Source organism: Hermetia illucens, chromosome 5 (genome assembly GCF_905115235.1).
Source record: "Hermetia illucens chromosome 5, iHerIll2.2.curated.20191125, whole genome shotgun sequence".
NCBI classification, from domain to species: domain Eukaryota; kingdom Metazoa; phylum Arthropoda; class Insecta; order Diptera; family Stratiomyidae; genus Hermetia; species Hermetia illucens.
Window position 1 is genome coordinate 37,145,125 of NC_051853.1, and position 24,559 is coordinate 37,169,683.

Consider the following 24,559-nt stretch of genomic DNA (forward strand, 5'->3'; position numbering starts at 1 on the left):
CAGGTGAGAAGGGCTAGCACAGGGTACATAAACACAAGAAACAATGAACGGGAGGAAGTTGGGCGGGGAGACACGAAGAGCAACACAATCAAAAGGAAAGCCAGAGGAGGAGAAGACGAGTTCAGCGGGGAGTGAATCTTTTATAGCAATTAGGACTCCACCGCCAGTGGACTTACGAGAAGCATCCCGGTCCCTGTCACAACGGAAAGTGGAGTACCCTTCGGGGAGCTCGGAGTATAATATGGCATCGTCTAGCCAGGTTTCAGTGATACAGATGGCATGGTGTTGCTGAGCCAGTGCGGATAAATTGAAGGCCCCCAGCTTGGTTCTTAAACCCCTGACGTTCTGATAAAACATACGGACAGTGAACATGGATCCAGTTATATAGCTCGGCGAGGCAGGCGAGTTGCCCTGAAATTTACCCGCGAATTGGGGCGCTTATACGGCTTTATGAATACACCTTCAGGCCAGAAAGAAGGGTTGCCGAGGACATCAACTTCGTGTGGGTAAGTAACCTTGAACGATGCAATGACCCGGTCGGTGTTGTCGTCTTTTGTGAGTTTAATGCAGGACAGAGGAGAAAGTAAACCAACTTTGATCCTTATATACTCCAGAACATCGTCCGTAGACGTTGTGAACGCTAGCCTGGAGATGAAGAGTTGTTTAGGTGGGGACGCCACCTTTAACTTGGGGTCACTGGTATGGCTGGTTGAAGCGCCAGGATATATGGCGGTAGCGGGAAGCGGAGCTTCGTTGGAGACTGGAACGATGTCAGAAAGTGGGGCGGCTGTGTTCCGATTCAAAACTTGCTGAGGAGGCTGCGGATGTTGTCCCCTCGCTACACAGCGAAGAAACCAATAAGCCAAGTGGTGATCGTTTCGTTGTAGATAAATTCTGGCTGCAGTGGATGCTTTATCTAATCCATATGGGTGTAGTTGATCCAGGCTAGAAAGTCTATGGAGGGGATATGTTTGGTAGAACAACAAAATTAAAATTGAATGAAATATTTACAGTCTGACATGTGGCGGTATCTTGGTGGAAGATCGGTCGATTTAACTTCCTCCGTTTCTTCGGGTCTGGTATCAGCAAAGCCGTATATTGTTCTCAAATGGGTCAGATATTTTTCTCCCTATTCAGTTATGCACAATCAGTTTGGATGAATCACCCGACTGATGTATTTGAAAAGGTGTAGTAGACGATATAGAGCCAACATTATTTCCCTGCTTCAAGTTTGGCAACGTTGATCCTTGAAATGGAGTTAGGAATATATGCCAACCGTAGCATTCGAAGCTATCCTGATTTTACCCCCCATTACCTTCGACATGAGATAGAAACCATACAATGGGGGATTGGTCTTTGAGGAAAAAAGAGAAGAATGGTCGCCAGATGGCCAGCATTCCTTTCAAATTAGGGACATAAAACTCTATTATGGAACTGGTCCAACTGGTATAAAGAGAAGCCGTCAAGATAATGGGACGTTGGACTTATAATACCTATCGAATGCTTGAATTATAGGAGTATTACTTTACTATCATACTACTGAATGCAAAATACAGCCAAAAATTATTAGACGGAGAACAAGATCTTATTTAGAAGCTGTATCTCTTAATTGTCAATGAGGATTTCGACCTGAAAGATTAACGATAGACCAAATTCTTACTTTTCAATGCCTCGAATATAATATCGATTTCAATACACTATTTATTCATAATGTACAAAGTGGAAGGTTTTTGGGGGCACTAGAAAAAAATAAATTGCGCTAACGATTGACATGGTTGACTACGATGACATGTTACGCACACAACAACTGTTGGCCCACGTTGGGCGCCAACTTTTTACGATGAGAGTTGCATCACCTTGGCACCAACACGGTAACCTAGGCTGTCAATTAACCAAACTCCTCTAGCAGCTTTACCAGTCGTGACCACCGATTACGCGAGATAATATATGGAACCGGACGACACGTGCTGGCGAAATGAGGACTAAAGTTCTTGGTTCTCAAATATGATCTTCCTGTCAGGACACAGATTTTATCACCTTGACTCAATAGTCAAAAAAAACTAAACCCACCCGTGATAATCTATCCTACCACCGTAAATTTCACTCCCAATGGCGCTAAACGGCCTAATAAGGAAGGGGACACAATCACACAAAAAATCTAACGCACGGAGTGGACGGGGACGGACCAGCTCTGAGCGGATTCCGCCATCTACACGACGAGTGGCCCCCGTCTTCCTGCCTTCTTCATGGGGGGCCAGAGCACATGATGGTTCTGCGGCGGCCCACCCCCATCTAAACGTTTACTCTCTGCCGCTCCCAATATATTGGGAGAAATCGTACGTTTTGTGGGGAATCTGATCGGAATCGCAGACCTGAGTTCCTCCCAGACTCGGAATGGGGTGACGGCAAGGCCATCCTCTCAAATTCGACTAGTCTTGTCGAAACTCAAAACTACGATCAAACCGATAGACCCAACGATATACTCTGCACTATCGAGAGAGTATCTGAAACAAGAGTATCGCAAAACATTAAAATCAGCCTCATACAGTTGAGGAGGCTGCGAACTTTATATAGTTTGGCACAAAGAAATTCAACGATAATTGTATGCAAAACACTAGACCCGAAAGGGCGCAAGCTGCCAACAAAACCTATTTTTCAATCATGAAGCACTAAGATTTACAGTTGACGAAATTCAAACTTGAATCACAAAGCTGAATGGTAGCACCAGTGCTAGGCTATGGCGCTAAAATCTAAATAAGGACGACTACAAATGAATATCTCCTGTGACCATTTGAAAGAAATTTTTTCAAGCAATGTGTGGAATTAGGGCCGATTTCTAGCACCAACCCATCAATGGATAAGTCTATTTAAAATAGCAAAGTCTCAGCATTTACAGAGCCGAGCGGAAAAATGTATTTGGAAGAACTAGAGGCCACTTGGTAGTATTTGTTTTGTTCCTTAGGAGGAGAGACTTGAAAGCTGAAGTGCTGCTTTTTGAACCATTACTTGGATAAAATTGAGGTGGTGGGACCGGCTTTTCGGATACAATGTGAGGTAGATGAAGGTAGAGGAGGAAATGGCTCTTGAAATCATATACAGCTGATCAGAATCCTTAGACTTAAGTCGAAGTTCCCACGTGAAGGTCTTCTGTAATAAGGAGTACGCCCATTTCTGTTTTTGGGAGTTGCCCTTAGATTCGCGAAAGTTTGGAATCATAACAGGAAGAAAGTCGTCCGAATAAGCGTATTATTTTATAACAGAAGGAACCTAATATATAAGACTTAAGTGCTTGGATTTACGGTTTCTCCTTCTCCCCAATTTTTTCAAACGATCGACCTGAGGATACTGTATGTATAAGACTGTAGAGATTCCACACTAATATGCACACGCAGCCTGGAATGCACATTGGTAGGTAAGAGTGATACATTAAAAGCAATAACAAATTTAAATTGGGTAGCATTTGTTGCTTCAAAAAATCAGTCAATTCCTGTTAATCTTATAAAGCGCAGATAATTCTCTTTTTTGCAATGCTTCTGTAAGTTAATTTTTACGATTTGTATTACTTTTTTTCATTTTGAATTTTTTCCATTTACTTGCTAATAGTTTTTTGACCCACATTTGATACTTGCACTAATTGCGGTTGAGGTCGAATAAATTTCGTTCAACAATGTTGCAGTTTCGCAAATATAATTTTTTAGCGCCTTTTTCTCCTCTTTTATTTGACATCAGATTATCGGTATTAGTTTTGAATGAAGCGCTAGTGTTTGTGGGGTGTGAAGTGGGGCAGATAAGAATTAAAAGTTTTGGAAGCTATTTTATTCAAAATGCTTTAAGTTTTATGTTCAGACAATATGCCGCCAATGACGATGCGGCGGGAACTGCAGAAGTCCACAAACCTCTCATTGTTACCGTTACGGTTACCAAGGTCATGCTTCCCCTCTCACATGTCCAAGCAAGGTGTTGTTAGAACCTATCTGGGCTTTCAAATCGGGATCACGAATAAAATGTCACCTTTATACAGGTTCTCCTAAGACGCATTCAGTTGTTCATAGAAAGAACCCTCCTCCGCTACATCGGTAGTCTACGTTGGTACGCCGCATTGAGATATTCCTCATTCTGAACCTGTATCTTTCAGGCAGGAGCTTGGTGACCACAACGTTATTCGACTGTCGTCCAGCAGTGGAAAACTTGCTGCGGGAACGATTAAAACTCTAAGTAAGCCGCACAAGAATATTGATAACCACTGGGTAGCAATCAGGAGTGCCTTTATCTGTGGTGCAATTAAAGTCATTGGCCACGCGGTGACAAGAACTGACTGACTAAAGAAACATGGAAGCGAATGGATGAACATAAAGTGCTGAGAGCTCCACTGATGGCTGAAGGCGGAAGGGGGGAACGCAATGCATTGGAACTCCATTGCAATACACTGCTCTACGCAACGCACTACAGGCCCCGATAAAGAGAATGCCACCACTTCGTTGAGAGCACGCTGGTTTCCAATCTGGATCCGTCTTTACCAATCACAATAACATTCTCTAGATCCTGTAGCGGTTGTGCGCGAAATTTAAATCAACGCTCCACCTACTTTCTATCGTTTTCGAGAAAAATGTTGACAACATGAACTGAAAGCGTATGTGGCATGATACGAAGAAGGAGTTGTTCCGTGCTGATGCAAGTACTATACTATATGGAAGTATTGCATGGAAACCAACCACCACAAAAGACCAAAATAGCCAATTTTATGATTTTTTTTCCATCTCCGTTATTAAATACGGCAATGCATTTTTTTTCTTACCGAGTAAACTATCCTACGAGAGTACAAGAAAACGCATTTTTAAAATTTTTATTTATTAGCCATTTATAAAGGTGCCAAACTTGACACTTCAAAAAGTACCTCATTGTGCAACCGACAGCCAATCTCAAAATTGGCATGCCTGAAACAGAAAATTCAAAGAATCTATCACACGCATTTTTCTCGGAAACGGTTATAGCGTTTGGTGGAAAAGTGGGAACTATGAACACTCATGCACACAGTGAGTTACATCATTCTACGACGAATTTAAGAGGGGGTCCCTATACATGCAAAATGAAGGTGCAAATTTTTTTCTCACCAAATATAGCCATGTGAGGTGTCAAATGAAAAGTCTCGGTTAGTACTTTCCGAAGTCGGTCATTTCTTTTACGGACCCATCCTTAGAAACTACAGAACCGAAAAATCTGAAAAAAATTAGGAAGCTGCCACTATATGATACCTAGCATCCGAAATACCCTCCATACTGATATCTGTTCAAAAAGCAATAGTATATTATATAATTTTTAATAATTGACTACAAAACCCGCCTTAAGTTTATCCTAGAATCTTGAAATTTTGCAGCAATGTACGCTATGGTATAGAGCATGGGTCTACCATTTGATGGAAATCGCGCAAGACTTTGAATACTCGTTTCCGTGAAAAATGCTTGCGACAGATAGACGAACAGAAGGACAAACAGGCAGGAAACTGAAACCCCATTTTGAGAAAAGTACATTTAAATATTTTGTGACTTACAATTGATTAATCTGTTATCCCTGAGCCATATAAAAGTAAGTCTTCTTCTATGCTATCCAATGAACAGAAGAAATCTGTATTTCGTAAGGGAACACAATCAATGCCATGATTAGAAGAGCGCTCGCATTACTCGCTTAAGAACGCTTAATATCGAAAAGCTACGGGCGTATCTTGATCCTGTCTCCTCCGCCAAAATTCAAGCGAGTCATTAAATCCCTCATGGACGAACATTGCCACCCTAATAATACTATATAGCCGAGCTATATACTCCGCTGAGTACGTACTTCTCGTTGCCAAGTCATACATATGTATAATTTGTTGATATCAATTCAAAGACACCCACCATAGCCTGCCTCGTAGAGCTGAGGCATACAGCCCTGAACCAAGAGACTGGATTCTCGCATGCAAAGTAGTATCACAGGATTGACTAAAGTGAGCATTTGACTCGTTCCATAAATATAATAAAAACCAGCGGGTCTGAGAGGCATCATTCTTTTCTTAGTAATAGAGGGAATAGTTGCGCTGAGTCTCCACATTCAGATATTGCTACGTTCTTGTTTTACATACGTTCGATTTTTCTAAAATGTTTTGAGATAACTTGAGGATTTGAAAAATGGAAAAACAAAAATCGATTTTGTGAAATTTGAAATGGAAATTATGTAGTACATTAAGCCTGCGTTTTGTCATCAAAATATTATGGTCCGAGATAATAACAAATGACATATGAGTCAAATAACCATGGATGTGTTGGTCGAAAAATATTACGGCAATGGATAGGTCACACAATGAGAAAGGGCGGAGACTCCACTGTTAGTTTTACTATGCAATAGAACCTACCATCCCAGGATGACTGACAAGTGGGTTGCTCTACAACTACAGCTTATCAGAAAATCATGGGGAGAGTTGAAGCACACCGTCAAGAACCGAGAGCGATGTCGCGTAAATGTGGTGGACGTACACATACAGGGTTTTTTGATAACCATGTATAAAATAAATGAGTAAATTATTATCCTGTTAAGGTAAAGCCCTTTTACTGGTCATAGTGGACCTATTGATCATAGTACCTCAAGCAAGCCTATAACCGTCAAGAACTTTAGTATGTTCCCTACTTCCAGATCTTTCAACGTTGCATCTGGTATCAGGTGTTCCCCCAGATACTACCCCCTACTTCGTACAAATGCCAGACACTGTCCCAGGACGTATATAGAGGTTTCGTCACACTCCTCACAAAACCTGCAGGCAGTCTCCGTAGATATCCCTAGCTTCCCTAAGTGATAGTTCAGCTGACAGTGATCAGTGAGAATTCCCACTATGATTCGGAGGTTCTTTTTGGTGAAGTTTAAGCAATCCTTTGTGGGCATGGGTTCGTATCCCCCAATAAACACCCTGGACTGCTCCACCCCTTATAGGCGCGCCCAATATAGTTCCCTCAACCGTTCCTCTTCATTTCTTAGTGTCATAGCCATGAAACCGTTTCCGATTCCACAAAAGGGTTCTGGCCCGTGTAAATAATAATAATAATAATAAATGAGCAAAAGAAGTTTTTTTATTTCTCGCTAGTGTTAATAAGAGGGAAGTGTTTCTAAAAAAATCGGTACCTGCAAATTTTGTTCATTTTGTTGAATATCATATGGTTTTCCTCGTACAAAGGCTCTCAATGCCAGCTTGTATTCAGCACCTCAGTAATACATAGATATACGTACCACGGCGTAAATATTTGTGAGAATTTTTTTTTCAATTTGCGCCGAAAGCATTCGGCGTAAATTTTGTTTGACGTAGGGATGGCTCTAAAGATTACAAATAGCAAACGAAGGCACCATGCAGACATATCTAGCTCTCAAGGTCGTAGCGAGGAAAAACAACCCCGGCGTGAAAATCCCTCAGACCCCGGCGAAATTGCAGAGATCCCTAACGACTTTCAAAATATCCAAAAAGGAGAAGTAGAAGGCATCCTCTATCGATTTGGAACTGCATTACAATTTTCAATTCAATCAAAAAGCGGCAAATCATGATATTTTCTAAGATTTAGTTACACAATGTCATGCGACACAAACACATAAAAATACAAGTTCAACGGTTTTTCTTTAACATTTTTACAAAGTCCCAGAAAATCAGTGATATCGCAGCGCCGCATAGTCTACGTTATTTTTAAATTTATATGAATGCGTTTCCATTATCAACAGAAAATAAAACAAACTTTAAATTCAAGTCATCAAAGTCCGTGAACTTCTGGTGTCCACCTTTCTCTCATATAACAAACTCCATGAAATATGGAATTTGCTTCACGGCTTCGACGACATGGTCATCAACAGCTTGCTGATGGCACTTTTGACCAAAATTTCAAACTCCACACATTATTATGTGCAAATATCTTCAAACTTAAAACATGTAGTTTCCAAGAAATTTGATCAATTTGGTATCAATGATCAAGTGGTTGGTACGGTACTACCTGTAGAAACTGCGAAGTTATTCCAATGCAGCCAAGATGATAACATTCATTCACGTATAACAACTTGTATCTACGGAAAGTATGTACTATATGTATTATTACCATTTATCTATATCTTTTACAGCTCTAAATGTCCTTCAATAAAATTTCTCTTCAGATTTGATTTGATTAGAGGCTACCGTTTGCAGGTCGTGTGCAATTTGCGGTGGAGTTAGAGAGGCAGGAATAGGGAGACTTGTTGGGCTGACTGAAACTGTACATAAACGGCGCAGGGAAGGAACAATCTTTTGCACATCTAAATTAATTACGTATCCGTAGCTCTCGGCTACTCAATTTTCATTCTAATGTCGGGCGAACGGGCATGTAAAGGAGAAACCCTCTATGTTGTTTGATTCCGTGGTATTAAATCTGGAGGCAAGACAGGACACGGAGAACAAATTTAATTGAAGTTTTTAGACCGTACCGCCTTCTAACTGCAGTATAAGATACAATGTTCTGTCGAACCGGCAGAAAACCTTATTATTAATATTTTACCGAGCTTTAATGGTTCTATAAATGTTGCGCTTACTTCTAGCACACGCTAACTGGTACCATGCAAAAAAAATTGTTGCATAGAACCCATCCAGCAAGCACTAACGACATCGGGGAAACATTTTACACTATGGCTAGGTATCTTCCATCCTAAGATTGTTTTTGTTGGTTGTGTTTTTGGTGTGTTTGTTTGTTCGTTTCGTACACGCGGTAAGTAGATGTACCTTGGCGTTCTGCCGCTACAAGTTATCTTTTCCGAAGATGACTTTTGGGAGGCATTCATACGCATACGTACATATATATGTACGTATACATGTTACGATGGTGATGATGATGTTGAAGATGGGGAGCAACGCTTCAAAGCTGAGCCCCAGCACCAGCATATTGGCGGCTAAGTGTTTTCAATTCTCCTCTTTCGTACGTATAGTCTGAAATAACCCCACCACCTCCATCTACGTAATGGGATATATAAGCTGATGGGTAACACTAAAACTATTCAAACAGAATTTTAGCTGACGGTGTGAAGAGTGATAATAAATCGACTAAGATAGAAAAATTGATTGTTGTTAAAAATTTATAAATCTTTATAATTCTTCGCAACAGAAGTTTTTAAAGTTGAATATTGTGCTCCGGGTTTTCTTAGAGTTCAATAGTATCTTATTTCGATAACTTTAAAGTTAATTTATTTAATAGCGAATTCAGGTGAGTTGAAAAACTATATTGGTTTTAAGTATAAAATATTTAATATCTTGTCGGAGAAAACTGAAAATCACAGGATTTCTAAGTGTTTCATAAAACTATCAGTGATTTCTATTGTGACTCAAAAATGTGCTAAAAATAAATAGTCAACATAAAGTGAATTAAATTTTGGATCAATGGAAAAAACCTCGATCATTCAAAGAACTCTAAAAATAAACTTTGATTGGATCTAAGATAAAATAATAAAACTAATAAAATGTTTCACCCGAAATTCAATAAAAACAAGTCAAAATAATATAAATAATCTTTGATACAATTCTCTAAATTTTTCTCTTCCGCTTGGCGATTTATTATTTGTTTTTGTCGGTGTTATGCCGGCTGATTATATTGAGTCGTTTATGAGATACATCTGCCGAATCAAAGTTCAGACAATTTTTTTTGTGAAAGAATTTACGTAAAAATTCACTAAAATTATAGCATCATAAGAATGAGGTCGAAGGAGTTCAAAATTTCTTTGAGATAGTTTTCGATTGTGAAAAATTTCCTAGAATAATGAATGATTAGCTGCTTTATTTTCATTCCTAAGCTGTTTTTGAGGGTATCACAAGGATTACATTTTTGCGGTGAAATTAAAATCGCTAGTTTATTCGTGAATCAAGAAAGAAGTCAAATCCGTTTAAATGACTATAGTTTTACTAAACATGTAATTGGGTTTAATTTCTCAGAAAAGAAAACCTTTCACCATTGTTGAATATGGAATACGTCTGTTAGCCAATCTTTTCAGGCAAAACTTTTGAATTCGTTTTAGATAAAAATTTACAATTTGGATACATATACCATAGTTCGGGAACCATTTGATTCCTTCTTGAGTGTAAGATTTTACATACACCGTAATTCGGAAGCCATTTGATGCCGTCTTCAGTGTAAAATATTACACTAAAGAAGAATTTGAATGGTTCCCGAAATATGGTTTATGTGTTCAAGTTAAAATCCTTTGAATTGTTTTTTAAGAAGAACTTCTTTAATAACAAAAACAATGTGCATATTTAAAATCTGACGAGCACATCTAAAACATGAGGATAAAAAATATTATGATAAACAAACTAGCAAGTATCATAATATTTTCTGATAATCGGATGATGAATCTTGAGATTATCAGTGAAACGTTCAAATTTGTTTGGCCTATTTATAGTCAGTTTTTAGATTATTTGATAGAAATTGGGAATCACGCTACAAATAATAAAAAAAATCTGTGATACTTTACGAAAAGGTGGACATGTATGAGGGTCAGGATAATAAACACTTAGTATTCCATTCAAAACCAGCCCTTAATATATCAGGAGTATCTTAAAAAAGATTGTAGATGTTAGGGACATTTTCTGGAAATTTACATAAGAATTTATGAATGGCTAGCTGAAAATTTTCGGTTTGCATTTAAGACACAATAACAAAATTTGAATTTCAGTATTTCTATCAAATTCAACTATCAAATCGGACCACGTACACTCAATAGATGGTCGAAAATAATAAAAATTAGCACTTCATTTGTTATTTGAACAAAAAGCTAACCTAATTCCTTGATTTTGAGATGCTATTATTATTTTGTTCGAATATACCCTGCAACCATTTTAGAACCCCATTAAATTCCACTAAGTCCAATAAGGCATGTGCCAATCATGCCAAGAAAGACATTTACAACTATCATTACACTTCCAAGTCAAAAACCTTGACTCTTAAATCCATAGCGTGAAAATACATAGTCATGTAAAATCATTTCTCAATCGATGATACCAATGAACTTTGCAGAAACCATTTTTGCTCTTCAACGCCACCGCCACAATGAGTTAGCAAAAATTATCGCATTCAAACGATAGACAAGGGGTACTCCTTGGCGATATGCACAAATTGAATATTTTCTTAAACAAAAAAAGAGACCCAAAACACATTGAACTAAATTTCAGTCATTTTAAACTTAAACTCTTCAACCTTTCATCAAATAACCCACAATAAATACGAAGAGATTATTCAATAAATTTACGATAAACATTCACTGTTTAACAAAAAAAAAATCAACACAAAATCAATAAATTGCTAACGATCATCTTATCATTAGAATAATTTTTAGTTCAACCATTTAAATTTGCATAAATCGGTGAAAATATTGAAACAAATTACATAATCACATTGTATGAAAATGTTATATCTTATTTAATGCAAAAAAAAGTGATTGTCCTGATAAAAGGTGTCTACCACCTGTCGCCTTTCGATGTTATGCATAAATACAAGCAAAAATGTATGAAAAGAAAAAACTGATTAAAAAAAAACATATGCCTGCATTATTATACCCCTTTTGAGGACGGTGGTCAGAAGTAGTTTACATTAACTGGTTTATAAAGAAAAAAATTTCATGCAGAAAGTTGTTATCGGATATTGTTGACAAATTACGATAAGAAATGTGTCTGATGAGAGGGTTTAAGGTATAAATGAAATGATAAAAACAGTAGCAGATTGAGAGGTGTGTATTATGTCGGGTTTATGAGAGAATGGTGATAATAATAAGAACCTATCTGGTCCAGATGTATTCAGAGTATCTTTTTCTTGAGACGATATCATTATGGAAATAAATATCTACTGTGCCACCCTTAAATACACTCGATACCATACGTATAGTATTTTGAAATGTTAGCTCTCACGATGCAGACACGGTATTTCGGGAGCCAGTTTATCTCTGATTCAATTGCAAATCTGTGGAATCGATCAAATGGTTTCTAAGATACGATCTATATTATCAAAACAAAATCTTGGAACTAAAACGGAAAGAAAATAATCTAATTGTTTTCTTTCAAAAGAGTAATTTCTATAAAAGTGTTTGAAAACTTGGTTGGTGTTCTATAAGGTTCGAATGTTCTAGCAAAATTGAACATGTGGCTTTTGAGATAACAGGCAAGTATTTAGGTCCCTTTCAGAAATGGATCAATCTCTCGATACTCCAAGATTTGCTTTCGACACACCACTTGGGATATGGCAGCCTTCATCTGGTTCTGTAAATTTGTACCAGGCTGTGACGATGATAGTCACAAAAATATAATCAGCCGTTTTTGCCGCTCGGCATGTTACCTTCACAGAAATCTTCAGCTACAGAGGCTGAGCAGCTTCACTATCTCTCATAGCATTAGTTAAAGTTCAAAATTTTCTTCACCTTTATTTCTGGAGGAAAATGGAGCTTTTGTTTTGTTTTGAGTTTTAAAAGGTTACATCAGTACATATTTTCAATATTTTTCTTCTGACCGAATCTGCAAAACTAGATTACTAGATTCTGACGAAAATCACAGTGTCAACTCTAAAATAGCCTGATTAATCTATTGTTTCCTGAAATGATCTTCTTTTGCCCCGAAAAAACAACGAGCTTCCCTTTGATAGTTTAAAGTCATGCACAGTTTCATGCATGACGTTTTCTGCTTGAAGAGCCTTCACTAATAAGGCTAGTGGTTTTGAAATTTTGAAGTTGTCCCTAAGCCATCTTCATTTTTGGGTACATCCGCATTCTAGTTCCTCTTTTGGGTCCTAATCCAAAATTACTATGGTGATAACCAATAATAAATAGTTTTCAAGGGCATAGCTTCGCAAATTCATAGTTCCTGTAAAATACAGCGCCATTGAGTTTGGGGTGTTCCTAATAATCTGTAATTTTCAATCTTAAGAACCCTGCACGCTTGTGTTTTTCATATTTGAACTGGAGGTGAAAACTGTGTGACTCCAAGGCAAATGGGTCTTTGATGCTTTCCATAGAAACCCTGACTTTGGATGTGTTTTGGACTCCAATTGAGGTCTCCGTAACTAAGGATATTTTTTGAATAGACATCTTGGAGGGCCAGTGATGGTTCATGATATGAATTCACTCTGTAACCAATAATCGTAAATGGCACTTGGACCAATTAAAACGCAGAATCCAGTTAGACTTATCGGACCATCAAATTTCGGTCCTACATTGATGCGGTTGCCTATCTTAAATCAGATCATTTCCATTCATACTTTTTCTTTCATAAGAGCGTTGTCCTTATCAAAAGGTTCGGAGCTTATCGAGCCTTATTTTTGGCGAAAAGTCTATATAGGAAATATATGACCACCACACAGTACTAAGGGTTCTATAACATATTAGAATATCGCATGGAACACATTGGATCGGATGACTTGGTAATTTTTTCCCCTTTTTCCTTCAAAGAAATCACGGCATAACAGTAGAACTGCTACCAATAGTTAATTCGCTCGTTCTTCATTTTTTCTTAGTATCAGAGTTTCTCAGCTTATATGGAATAGATTCATCTCATAGACCAGCATCCAGGATATACGTTTTCTTTGATCCCAATATATGGTTGATGTAAACCACACCCATGGGCCATCGCTCCAAATTCCTAGCAATGTACTTCAACTCCCTGCACGATTTTCTGAGAAGTTTGGATCCTTCCTCCCCTGTTCTGTGTCATGTAGTTCTAGCGCGAATCAATTGTTGCTATTGTGGCATTGCTGCTTTTTTGCAAAAGGCAAGCAATTCATCAACCTCTTGGAAAGAGTTTCTTCTGAACTCTTGTTCTGCCTCGTTAATCTGACAAAAAGCATTAAAATGGTTAATGATGAAGTTACCTTCCTTTTTTTAACTCAGCTTTTCAAAGGAAGCCATTATAAAGTTAGAAAAAGTTCCTCTAATTTAAACTTGTTCAACAAAATCTCTTTGACTTACTATACAAATGAAATCCCACAGAGACGAACAAAATTGCAAACACATCTATTTGACCTATTTTAAAGAAAGTTACCCCCCTTCCTATCCTTCACAGGATATAGTCAGCCAAGAGTCAGAAGACTGTTACCATGTCTTATATATACATTATCCTTTCGTATGAAACTACACATAGCAAACGAACAAAAGCAATATGACGTTGAAGGACTACCATCATCTTCCCGACATGTATGAAATTTATCCTGTTCCGTAATTATCGCCGTCATCACTTTAGACACTTTTTTTGATTCAATACAATGTAAAGTGGCAGTCTTACATTCTAGTATGCTATTGTAAAGTATGAACAATTACATCTTTCACATACATTCAGATTAGATCCAAAAGGACGTCGGTGTTGAAAAAAGATGAGGATGCTTGCAATTCAAAAAAAGCATGGTGCGGAAGTGAAAGTAAGCGATTCTGTTGAAAATTAGGGAAAATGAGAAGCTTTTAAAGAATGAAGCAGGAAGAAAGGGATCTTGACAGTAAGGATTGTTACTAAGTAGCAGTAGTTTCCCTGTAAAATGTTATAAATTGCTTATGCTCAAGCGGAGGTGATGGTAGTTTCTGTAGCGCCCTAATAGAAGGGGTAAACGAAGGTAGTAAAAGAAACTCAACAATTTTCTATGCGATGATGATGCTCGTTACTGGCTAAATACGGTAATTTTGTACCAAATGCAACTCGCTGATTGGGGTTGCTTAGCAGAGGGCTCCATTCCACTATGTCAGGGTCATCTTTCATTCTACTCTTTACAGGATTTAAAGTATGCTAAAAGTAGTAGACCCACCTAAAATTATTTCAAATCATGAGGAAATTGATTACTTTTACTTCTTCCGGTACAAGGAGACCCAGAATAAGCGATATTTAATTTCTTTGTCAGAAAGCGGTAATTACATTTAAAACCCACATTGGGCGCCCGAAAGTGATTCGAGGAGTGTACTCTATCTTGGTCATTGGAGTTCGCTATTAAACTTTGAAGACTTAATTTTGAACGAATCAGCAACGTTACGAGTATAGCCAAAAATACTACACAAGATAGCATTTTCTTTTATGGAGGAAATAGCGACAGACGTCTCGGCCCACACAACTTTCACATAGAGACGCAATGTTGAAAACAGTCAACCCACATGAGGTGGTTCTTATTCCGTCTACAGCTCAACCTGTTTATTGACTTAGTTGGACTACTGTGCGTCCTTTTTTATTTTGCTGGCCAACCTTACAGAACCTACCCACCAGAAGGATATATTTAATCTAACTTAGAAAGAATCTTGACACAGTTTCATTTCGTTTCGGAGCTCAGGCTAAAATACAACACTAAAATGATGCTTTATTCCAAGACAAATTCCACGTCTATACTCGTATTCTCTTGCATATGGAAAACTACCTGAACGTATCTAAAGCCCCCACAACAGTAAGATACATGCATACACATTCTACGTTTTCCATACTTGTTTAGATTATTTCACTTTGCAACGGAAGTTCAATAAAACGCTTACCCGCCGACCATCTTCATCATTAGGTATGAATGAGGAACATTCGAGAGTGAAGCAATATCAAGTACAAGTTCAGATTCTGAAAGAAATCATTCTCTACTCTCAACATCCTCCTTATTTAAATCAATTTTTATTAAATTCGCCGGTCGTGCAAGACTATCGTACTATAGCTCGTCATGTCTGCCATTGCGATAGATGGAACAATCTAATGACTTTAACAAATACAAATCTGTTTGGTACTTTGTTCGAGGCAAAAGTGTAATCTGCGCTCATGCATAATCATTACCAATATAGTTACAACGGAAAGTTGAAAGATTGTACAATGTGGAGGCGGTGAATGGAGTCTGTCTTACTACAGACTGTACCGCGGCCTTTCGTTTCTTTCTTGTAAGAGCAAACGATTTTGGAGTGTCTTCATGACTAGACGGCACCTATGCCCCACAAATGCAAATCACTAAACGGAAAAGCTAGTTCTAAACTAATAAATTACCCTCAAACGAATGCATTTCTTCATTCCTTACCAACATCATGGCACGCAGTATCTGTCCCATAAATAAAATCTCCTACCACAACTGAAAAATCATAACAACAGCAACAAGAATCGAGCTTTCTTAACGAAGAAAAATACAGAGGAATGTTGCCTACCTATGTTTTGAAACATTTCCTCAATTTATGGCCTGGTCATCTTTTAATTCAATCTGAAATGCAATCAGATGATGGAGATAATCTAAATGATGAAGAAGTTGGCGACGATGAATATGAAGATGATGAAATGGCATTTAGTCGCTTCACCGGAAAAATGTTGCAACAGACGAAAATAACTATCTACACATATCCCAGTGAATAAAGTGCAATATGGAGAATATTTCGGAGACTAATATCATCGTTCTGGCATTGTGTGGGTCACGTTTCTCGGTCATGAGTCAGACAGGCCTTCAACGTACCCAATGATCCAGTTTGTTGTGTCCAAAATTTCAATCAAGCAATTTAATTTAATGGTACTCGTGTATAACATATAGGTCATGCCCTATAATTGATTCACATCCTGTCGTTAGTCTGATTAAAGTTCATTGATTTGCCTTTAGAGCAAGCGTCGCGGCATTAAAGGTTGTTGCTCGGGGCCAGCTACTTAGTGTAAAGTAATTGGCCTATATTTCTCGATAAAAACTTGACTCAATATTAATTGAAAAGCCTTCTTCAGTATGAAGGGGCAGAGTGTAATGAAAGTTTTATTACATTTGGCAATTGAACACCGATAAATTTTTGAATATTTCCCAACCCACGCGGACAAACATGAAAATGCACGCTTTCTATTTGAATTCTTTACTTCCCTTCCCTTTGTAAACCCAATCTTTTCTTCTCTTCCAGAATGAAGCTCCAATTATTCTTATTATCTGCTCTCTTGGTGGCGAGTGCCTTTGCACTTCCACTCCCCGATGAGGAAGTCGCAGCCGCAAAACCAGCTGAAGAGAAAGTTGAAGCAGCACAACCCGCCGAAGCCGCAAAACCAGAAGAACCCGCAGCCGAAGCTAAGTCAAACTCCGAAGCACCAGCTGAAGCGAGTGCGGTTCCAGCTGAAGCTCCTGCGGAAGAAGTAAAGGCTGACGCTCCTGAAGAAAAGAAAGAGGAACCCAAACCCGAAGAGCAAAAAGCCGAATTGAAAGCCGCCGATGAAAAACCCGCTGAAGCCCAACCAAAAGAAGCTGAAGCTAAATCTGTCTCCGATGAAAAACTAGCTGAAGAGAAACCAGAAGAAAACAAAATTGAAGACAAACCAGAAGAAGCTAAAGAGAAGAAGGAAGAGAAACCTGAGGAAGCTGTAAGACAAACTCGTGACACTGAAGATGCCAAGGCTGCCGAAGCTAAACCTGAACCTGCTGAAATCAAAGCAGAAGAGCCAAAACCAGCTGCTGCTGCTGCCGAACAAGCTGCTCCTGCTGAATCAACTCCAGCCCCAGCTGCCGCTGAAAGCAAATCCGAACCAGAACCAGAAAAGAAAGCTGAAGCTCTGAAGGTTGAAGCCAAGGCTGAGGAAGCAACTACAGCTGCTGCAGCACCAGCTGAGAAGAAACTAGAAGAAAGTGCTCCAGCTGCTGAACAAAAGCCCGAGGAGAAAACCGAAGAACCAAAAAAAGCTGAGGAGCCAAAAGAATCAAACGAAAGCGAGAAGAAACCAGCCGCTCCTGAAGCCCCAGCCGCCGAGAAGAAGGAAGAGGCATCTGCATCAGGCGAAAAGAAGAGCGATAGTGAATCCAAAGAAAGCGAGGAATCAAAGGAATCGAAAGAAGAGAAGAACTAAGAGTTAAGAGTAATCTAAACTACTTCTAAAAATTTGCGATATTAATTTTAATTTTTAGTAATTCTTTTTCCGTTAAGACCAGATCGACCTTATCTCCACCTTAGTGATCACTTTATAATTGAATCCTAACGCACAGTTAGAAATATGTACACGACGAACAGTGCATACAATCAATAAAACACCCAAAACACACACCTGAAACACACATACACACCACTCCCGGAAAATTGAAAGAAAATTAAGCCTTTCACCGCAGCACTCTACACCCTCTCTACAAACTAAAATTTAGATCCTTGAAACGAGAGAGTGCGTCTGTTAAAATACATAGTCAGGAGCTGGACTTAGGGATTGCTATCATAATTTTTACTATGATAGACTTATTTAATTACATAATTCGTAATCATATTAGTTTCCTACTCTCAATTATTCAAGGCATTTCAAACAAAATCAGATAATTGATAATAGAAAACTAATGCAACTAAAACAACAGAAAACTGGCGTCTCACACATCCACTTCTTTGCCTGTCATCCAAGATGTAATCGTTAAAACATCGAATCTATTTTAACATTTATATCTTATCGAATATTTAGCTGACAGCAGAGAATTTGTGATTGTAGCTCGGAAATTTCTCTCTTCTTTTCGCAAATAGTAGAAATTTACACACTTTCGCACATTAATAGAACCATGCATGCACAAACGAATAATTAATTGTGTAAAAATCTCTAGATATTACTCAAAAGGAAAATTGTTCTAAAGTAAGTTTATATCTTATCATATAGACTGAAATATTGAAGATGAAGACGAAAAAAAAAAACATTTTTTGTAAGTTATTTGAATAACATCATCCTTCACGCGAAAACACCGTCATCCTGAAACAACGAAGATAACTGATGACCAGCAATAACAAAATTATTTGTATTTACAGATAGATGTTATCTCTAGAGTATTATTGATTATGTAGAAATTAATGGTTTCAAATTGAAAAAGAAGAATAAATTTAAGATTTTGTAAAAAAACGTGTTTTTATTCATTCAAGACTGGTATGAATAAAGTTCTGGTTCAGCTATTCGTCCTTCACATTGACATCGAAGAAGGCAATACATATATTGATTGCTTCGCATTCGTTCTGTAGTGGTGCAGGAAGCACATTAGGATGCAGCCAAGTTATCGAGAGTATTACGCCTGATTTTGATCAGGTTTATGATCCTAAATCGCAGCATCTTCACTCCCTAGTATTATCTTCAAAGGCAATATCTTCTGCTCAACGTCACGTTTACTCGTTTTGAAATCGAGGAATCTTATCCTTCCCTTGAGCGAATATTTGCATGCTTTCTGCTTTGGTAAAGGTCATACTTAAAGTAATCATGGAGCGGATATCTGATATCTTAAAAACTTGTATGACAAAGAGTAAGGAAGTTTCCATTCATTCTGCTGCTGCGCTATCGTGTTCCTAAATATGGAAATGAAAGTTCAACACAAATATCAAGTTGATGCTGTTCAGCACCAATATTTTCCCCATGCTATCATACTTTATAATACATCGTTCAATAAGTCCCGGGACTAACTATGAAAGCAACATTTTATCGCCAAAATTCTTTATTATTCATCAACATAATCTCCTTCAAGGGTAATACAATCATTCCATCGCTTCCCTAACTTTTCAATGCCATGTTTGTAGAACGATTTGTCTTTTGACTCAAAATGAGCCTCAGTAGCAGCGATCACCTCCTCATTTGAACCACATCTTTTTCCCTGGAGCATCTTTTTGAGATCCGTAAAGAGCCAGCAGTCGCTGGAGGCCAGATCCGGCGAGTACGGAGGATGAGGAAGCAGTTGAAAGCCTAATTCGTTGAATTTGGTCATCGTTTTGACTGACTTGTGGCACAGTGCGTTGTCTTGATGAAAGATGACTTTCTTCTTCTTCATGTGTGGGCGTTTTTTCGCTATTTCGGCCTTCAAACGATCCAATAACACCATATAGTAGTCGCTATTGATGGTTTTTCCTTTTTCGAGGTAGTCAATGAAAATTATACCATTCGCATCCCAGAATACCGACGCCATCACTTTGCCGGCCGACTGTTGTGTTTTTGGACGCTTCGGGCGGCTTTTACCTGTCGTACGCCATTCAGCTGACTGCCGACTTGACTCCGGAGTGAAATGGTGAATCCATGTTTCGTCCACTGTCGAATATCGACGCAAAAAATCCTGTTTATTGCCAGTAAACAGTGCCAAACAGGTCTCCGAATCATTGATACGTTGTTGCTTTTGTTCCATTGTGAGCAAACGCGGCAGCCATTTGGAAAAAACCTTTTTCATAGCCAATTTTTGGTGCAAAATAGTAAATGCACTACCAGTTGATATGTTCACCATCTTAGCTATCTCGCGCACTTTCATTTTGCGGTCACCCATCACGATTTTCAATACTTGCTTGGTGTTTTCGGGAGTTACTCCCTCATTTGGCCGACCCGAACGTTCCGCATCATTTGTATCAGCACGACCGCGTTTCACGTCAAAAACCACCGACAAATGGTTGTTTTCGACGGAGTAGAGTCCGGATAACATTTTTCAAGCCATTGCTGAGCTTGAACAGTGTTTTATCTCCATTAGAAACAATGTTTTATCAACACTCGAAACTCGTTTTGGTCCATTTTTTCACGATTGCAAAGGTAGCGTCAGTTTAACCACTATATCTTTCTTGGTTATGTTTCGAATTACATCAAATTTTGACACATCTTATCTGAAGGTTGGTACTTCTGAACCTTGGTATATAAATGGCATTATTAGCGCCATTTCTACGCTAGTCCCGGGACTTATTGAACGATGTGTTATATATGTGGAGAATGACCGCCGTTACTTAAAACCTGTCTGGAATATGGCATTGAGTAGTGTAGTAGTCGTTATAGTGGTTTTTTGAAATATGATATATAGTATTTTGACAGTGACAGCTCTTTTCTACTGAAAATCTTGATTGAAAGGCAGCACTATATCTCCGCGGAGCGAAATAAATCGCTTTACACTTGAATAAGGTTGGGAAGGATTTCAAACTTATTACCAAGTTGAGAAGACAACCCAGATAATCACAACTAGCGTGAGAGAAGCTTTCCAAAAAAGCTGTCCACTCAAGATGCCAAAGAAGGGTAAAACACCATGGTGGAATTCGGATTTGGCAAAACAGAGGAGAACGTGAAGGATGCTCCTCAATCGTGCTCTGAAGTCTGATTCAGGCGCTAGCTGGAATCACTACAAAAAGGCACAGAAGGGTCTAAAGAAGAGCATAAGATCGGCTACACGATCATCATGGAGACGCTTTTGCGAAGAGACTAATTCTCTTGAGGCAACCTCAAAGCTGAAGCGGATTCTGGTTAAAGAACGTAGTCATAAACTTGGTGATTTAAGTTTACAGAACGGGAGGTACACAGAAAGCGATGAAGAAACGGCAAACCATTTGCTTGAAATGCACTTCCCAGGCAGCATCCAAAATCTAATCTCGGGGCCAACAGCCGAAAGACTGGAATCTGGCATGCAAAGTACTACTCCTGGAGCGAGTAAAATGGGCATTTAACTCGATACAAGTCTGCAGGGCCGGATGGCATCATTCTTGCGCTACTAGTGCATTACTAATGAAGGGAATGGATGCCTTGGGTCTACATATTCGGAATATATATCGCGCATGCCTAGCACACGCTTATATTCCAATTAAATGCCGTAATGTGAGGGTGTTATTCATTTCCAAACTAAGGAAACCCACCTACACAGACGCAAAAAGCTTCCGACCGATCAGTCTAACGTCCTTTCTGTTAAAAGGAATTGAAAGACTAGTAAATCAGTTCATAAGGGATACGCACATTCCTAAGTGGACACTTCACCATTGGCAACACGCCTACCAGAAAGGCAAATCCACGACAGACAGCATGGAATCGAACCGCTGCTAATCAGTTGGATTCTTCACATGCTAGAGTAGAGAAAAATCCAAATGTCGGTTGGCCAGAAGTATATTGAAGCAGGATGTCTCAGGGGTTGCTCATAGGGAGGGGTTCTCTCTCCACTGTTGTGGCTCTTGGTAATGGATACCCTGTTGTGGCTCCTGAAGGACAAAAAGTCTTCGCGCAAGCATTTGCGGACAACCAAGCCATAGTAATTACCAGCAAGTTTGCGGACACAGTATGCGAATGCAAATCTGCGTGAAATCCACGCAATGGACTCACGGTGAACGCTAGGAAGACTGGATTAGTTGTGTTCACTAGGAACGCCAGCTGGGGCAGCTATACACTACCCACTTTAGTAGAGGCGGAAATCCAGCTGGCACAAATAGTCAAGTACTTAGGAGTACATTTCGACTCCAAGTTAATGTGAAAGCACCATATCCAGGAAGAATATCAGAAATCCTGCAAATTGCTCTGGTGCTGTAGGAATGCGATAGGTAACACCTAGGGACTTTCACCAAAACGGATATACTGGATGCATACATCCATAATAAAACACATTTTGATGTATGCATGCATCTTCTGGTGGCCAAGACTGAACTTTGCTAACAGCAGGAAGGTGCTAACGCAGATTTAGAGGCTTGGTTGCCTAAGTAGCAATGAGTACTACGCCGACTGCGGCACTTGAAACTATCCGAAATTTACCCCCCCATTCCCTTGGAGGTGAAACGGAAAGCAGCCAATGATGCATATAGACATATAGATCACACAGTCATGCGTCTATCTGGAAATTCATTGACAAATATCCAGTAGCTCTGATGCCGACCGATCATATGGTTTCCAGATTCGTCTTTCAAAAGACATACACTGTTGTAATCACCGAAAGAGAAGAATGATGACAAATGAGGCCATGAGTCTTTTCAAATTACAGACTCAATCATTTTCACTGACGGGTCAGTCATGACGGGTGGATCGGGCGCATAGGTATTCTCGGAGAATTATTATAGAACAGACCCGACCCCTCGGAAAAATGTCGACCATATTCCAGGGGGAGATACATGCTATTTCATTAGCAGCAGCAGAATATCTGCGATAAAAATGGAGGCGTCGCACCATTTGAATCTGTTCCGACAGTCGGGCGGCATTATCACCACTAACTAGCAACGACATATCAAGCCAGTTGATGTGGAGTTGTCATCAAGTGCTGCTGAAACTTGGCCGACTGAACGAAACATTCCTGATGTAGGTGCCGGGGCACTCTAACATCGCTGGTAATGAGGAAGCTGACAGATTGGCTCACTGAGGGTCTGGATCCACAATGGTGCTCTTGGAATCCGACCATCTACTGTCAAGTCTACTCTGAAGGGTGAAATTGCAAGCATTCACGCAGCCGAATGGAGAAATTTGGACTCTCGCCGTCAAAGAGCCTAGGGCCACTAGAGCGGCATTTTTGTTGTCCCTTAAGAAGTGGGACATGAAAACCCTAGTAGGGCTTTTGGAAATGGAAAAGATTGGGGTGGTGGTTTCGGCTATGTGCAGCCAATGTGAGGAGGAGGAGACGGCCTTGCAATCATATGCAACTGCCCGGCATCCTCAGATCTCAGACGAAGACACCTTGGCAAGGTTTTCTTCAATGAAGCCATTGAACAGGCAATTTATGGGCCTAACAAGGCCCTGACTGGTCGGAGTTGCGACTCCTCACAGTAAACTAAACCAAACTATTACCAAAGTCAATGTTGTGCGTTTATTGAAAAGAAGTTTTGGCCGAAATAAGGCAACTAGCGCGTATGGTGCACGCAAGTTAGTGCAAACAGCTCATGAGACTGGCACGCTAATGGATAACGTTCATGGTCCTCGACGTCGTACAGTCCACACTGGGGAAAATCTGGCTATCGTGTGCGACTCAATCTGGGAAAATCGACGATCTCAACAACACAACATTTCTCACACCAGCCTGTTGTCAATTTTGCATAAAAACTTTGCATTTTTCGCTTACAAAATCCAATTGACTCAGCAATTGAAGACATAGGATCATCCGATTCGTTACCGCTCCCCAGTTTTGAACTGAGGGGAACTCGAAACGGACAATGATTCTGCTGATGATGAGGCGGCTATGTTATTAAGTAATACCACCGCATCTGAGATGGAAAAACCCGAAGGTGATCATCGAGAAGCCAATGCATTCTCAGGGAGTGCCACTTTGGTACAGTTATTGGAACGATGGAATCATTGGCCTATTTTTCTCTAAAATTGCTGCTGGAAACACCATTTCAGACAACGGTGAGTACTACAGAGGCATGGTAGATGATTTTTTGGCCGGAAATGGAAGTCGTGGACTTGGACGATCTTCGGCTTTAGCAAAATCACGCGCCTTGCCATGCAGGGTTGCGTACAGTCCTTGCCATAATCGATCTTTTTCGCACCAAGTTCACCATCACTATCAACGACGTAACAACCGCTATCCGGTTTAGGCCTGCCTGAGTAAGAAGCTCCAGACATCCCGGTTTTCCGCCGAGGTCCACCAATTCGATATCCCTAAAAACAGTTTGGTCGTAGTATATGATGATGACGTGAAATACAAAACTTCTATAAATTCGTTACCAAAAAAATTTCAGAATTATGTCGTATATTATCTCTTATGCTTTTGATTTGTATAGATCCATCGCCGTAATTTTTTCATAGTTGGATAGCTTCTGAGAACACTTTTTGAAGGACACATTTTGAGTCCACACTCCCCCGTGTTCCATCCAATATCGGAAGTAAATCATTTTCGAAAAGTTCTAATTGACCCCTTCCATTTGATACTCTACATAATCATATTCTGTGAAAAATATGTTGCCA

General features: G+C 39.3%; 2 protein-coding genes across 2 annotated transcripts in view; one reads left to right on the forward strand and one right to left on the reverse strand.

Annotated features, from left to right (window-relative positions):
- The window catches only part of LOC119656988 (serine/threonine-protein kinase S6KL), a 151,285-nt gene that overhangs the window by 82,502 nt on the left and 44,224 nt on the right, over nucleotides 1–24,559 (reverse strand). The gene's annotated exons all lie outside the window — the stretch shown is intronic.
- LOC119656989 (enolase-phosphatase E1) lies at nucleotides 9,024–18,773 on the forward strand. The gene is made up of 2 exons (XM_038063724.1): nucleotides 9,024–9,230; nucleotides 16,864–18,773. The coding sequence occupies exon 2, from the start codon at nucleotides 16,865–16,867 to the stop codon at nucleotides 17,792–17,794; it is 930 nt and encodes a 309-aa protein (XP_037919652.1). The 5' UTR covers nucleotides 9,024–9,230; nucleotide 16,864; the 3' UTR covers nucleotides 17,795–18,773.

What these genes read in the sequence shown, in the direction of transcription:
- LOC119656989 (XM_038063724.1), top strand. Translation starts at nt 16,865, where the DNA reads ATGAAGCTCCAATTATTCTTATTATCTGCTCTCTTGGTGGCGAGTGCC.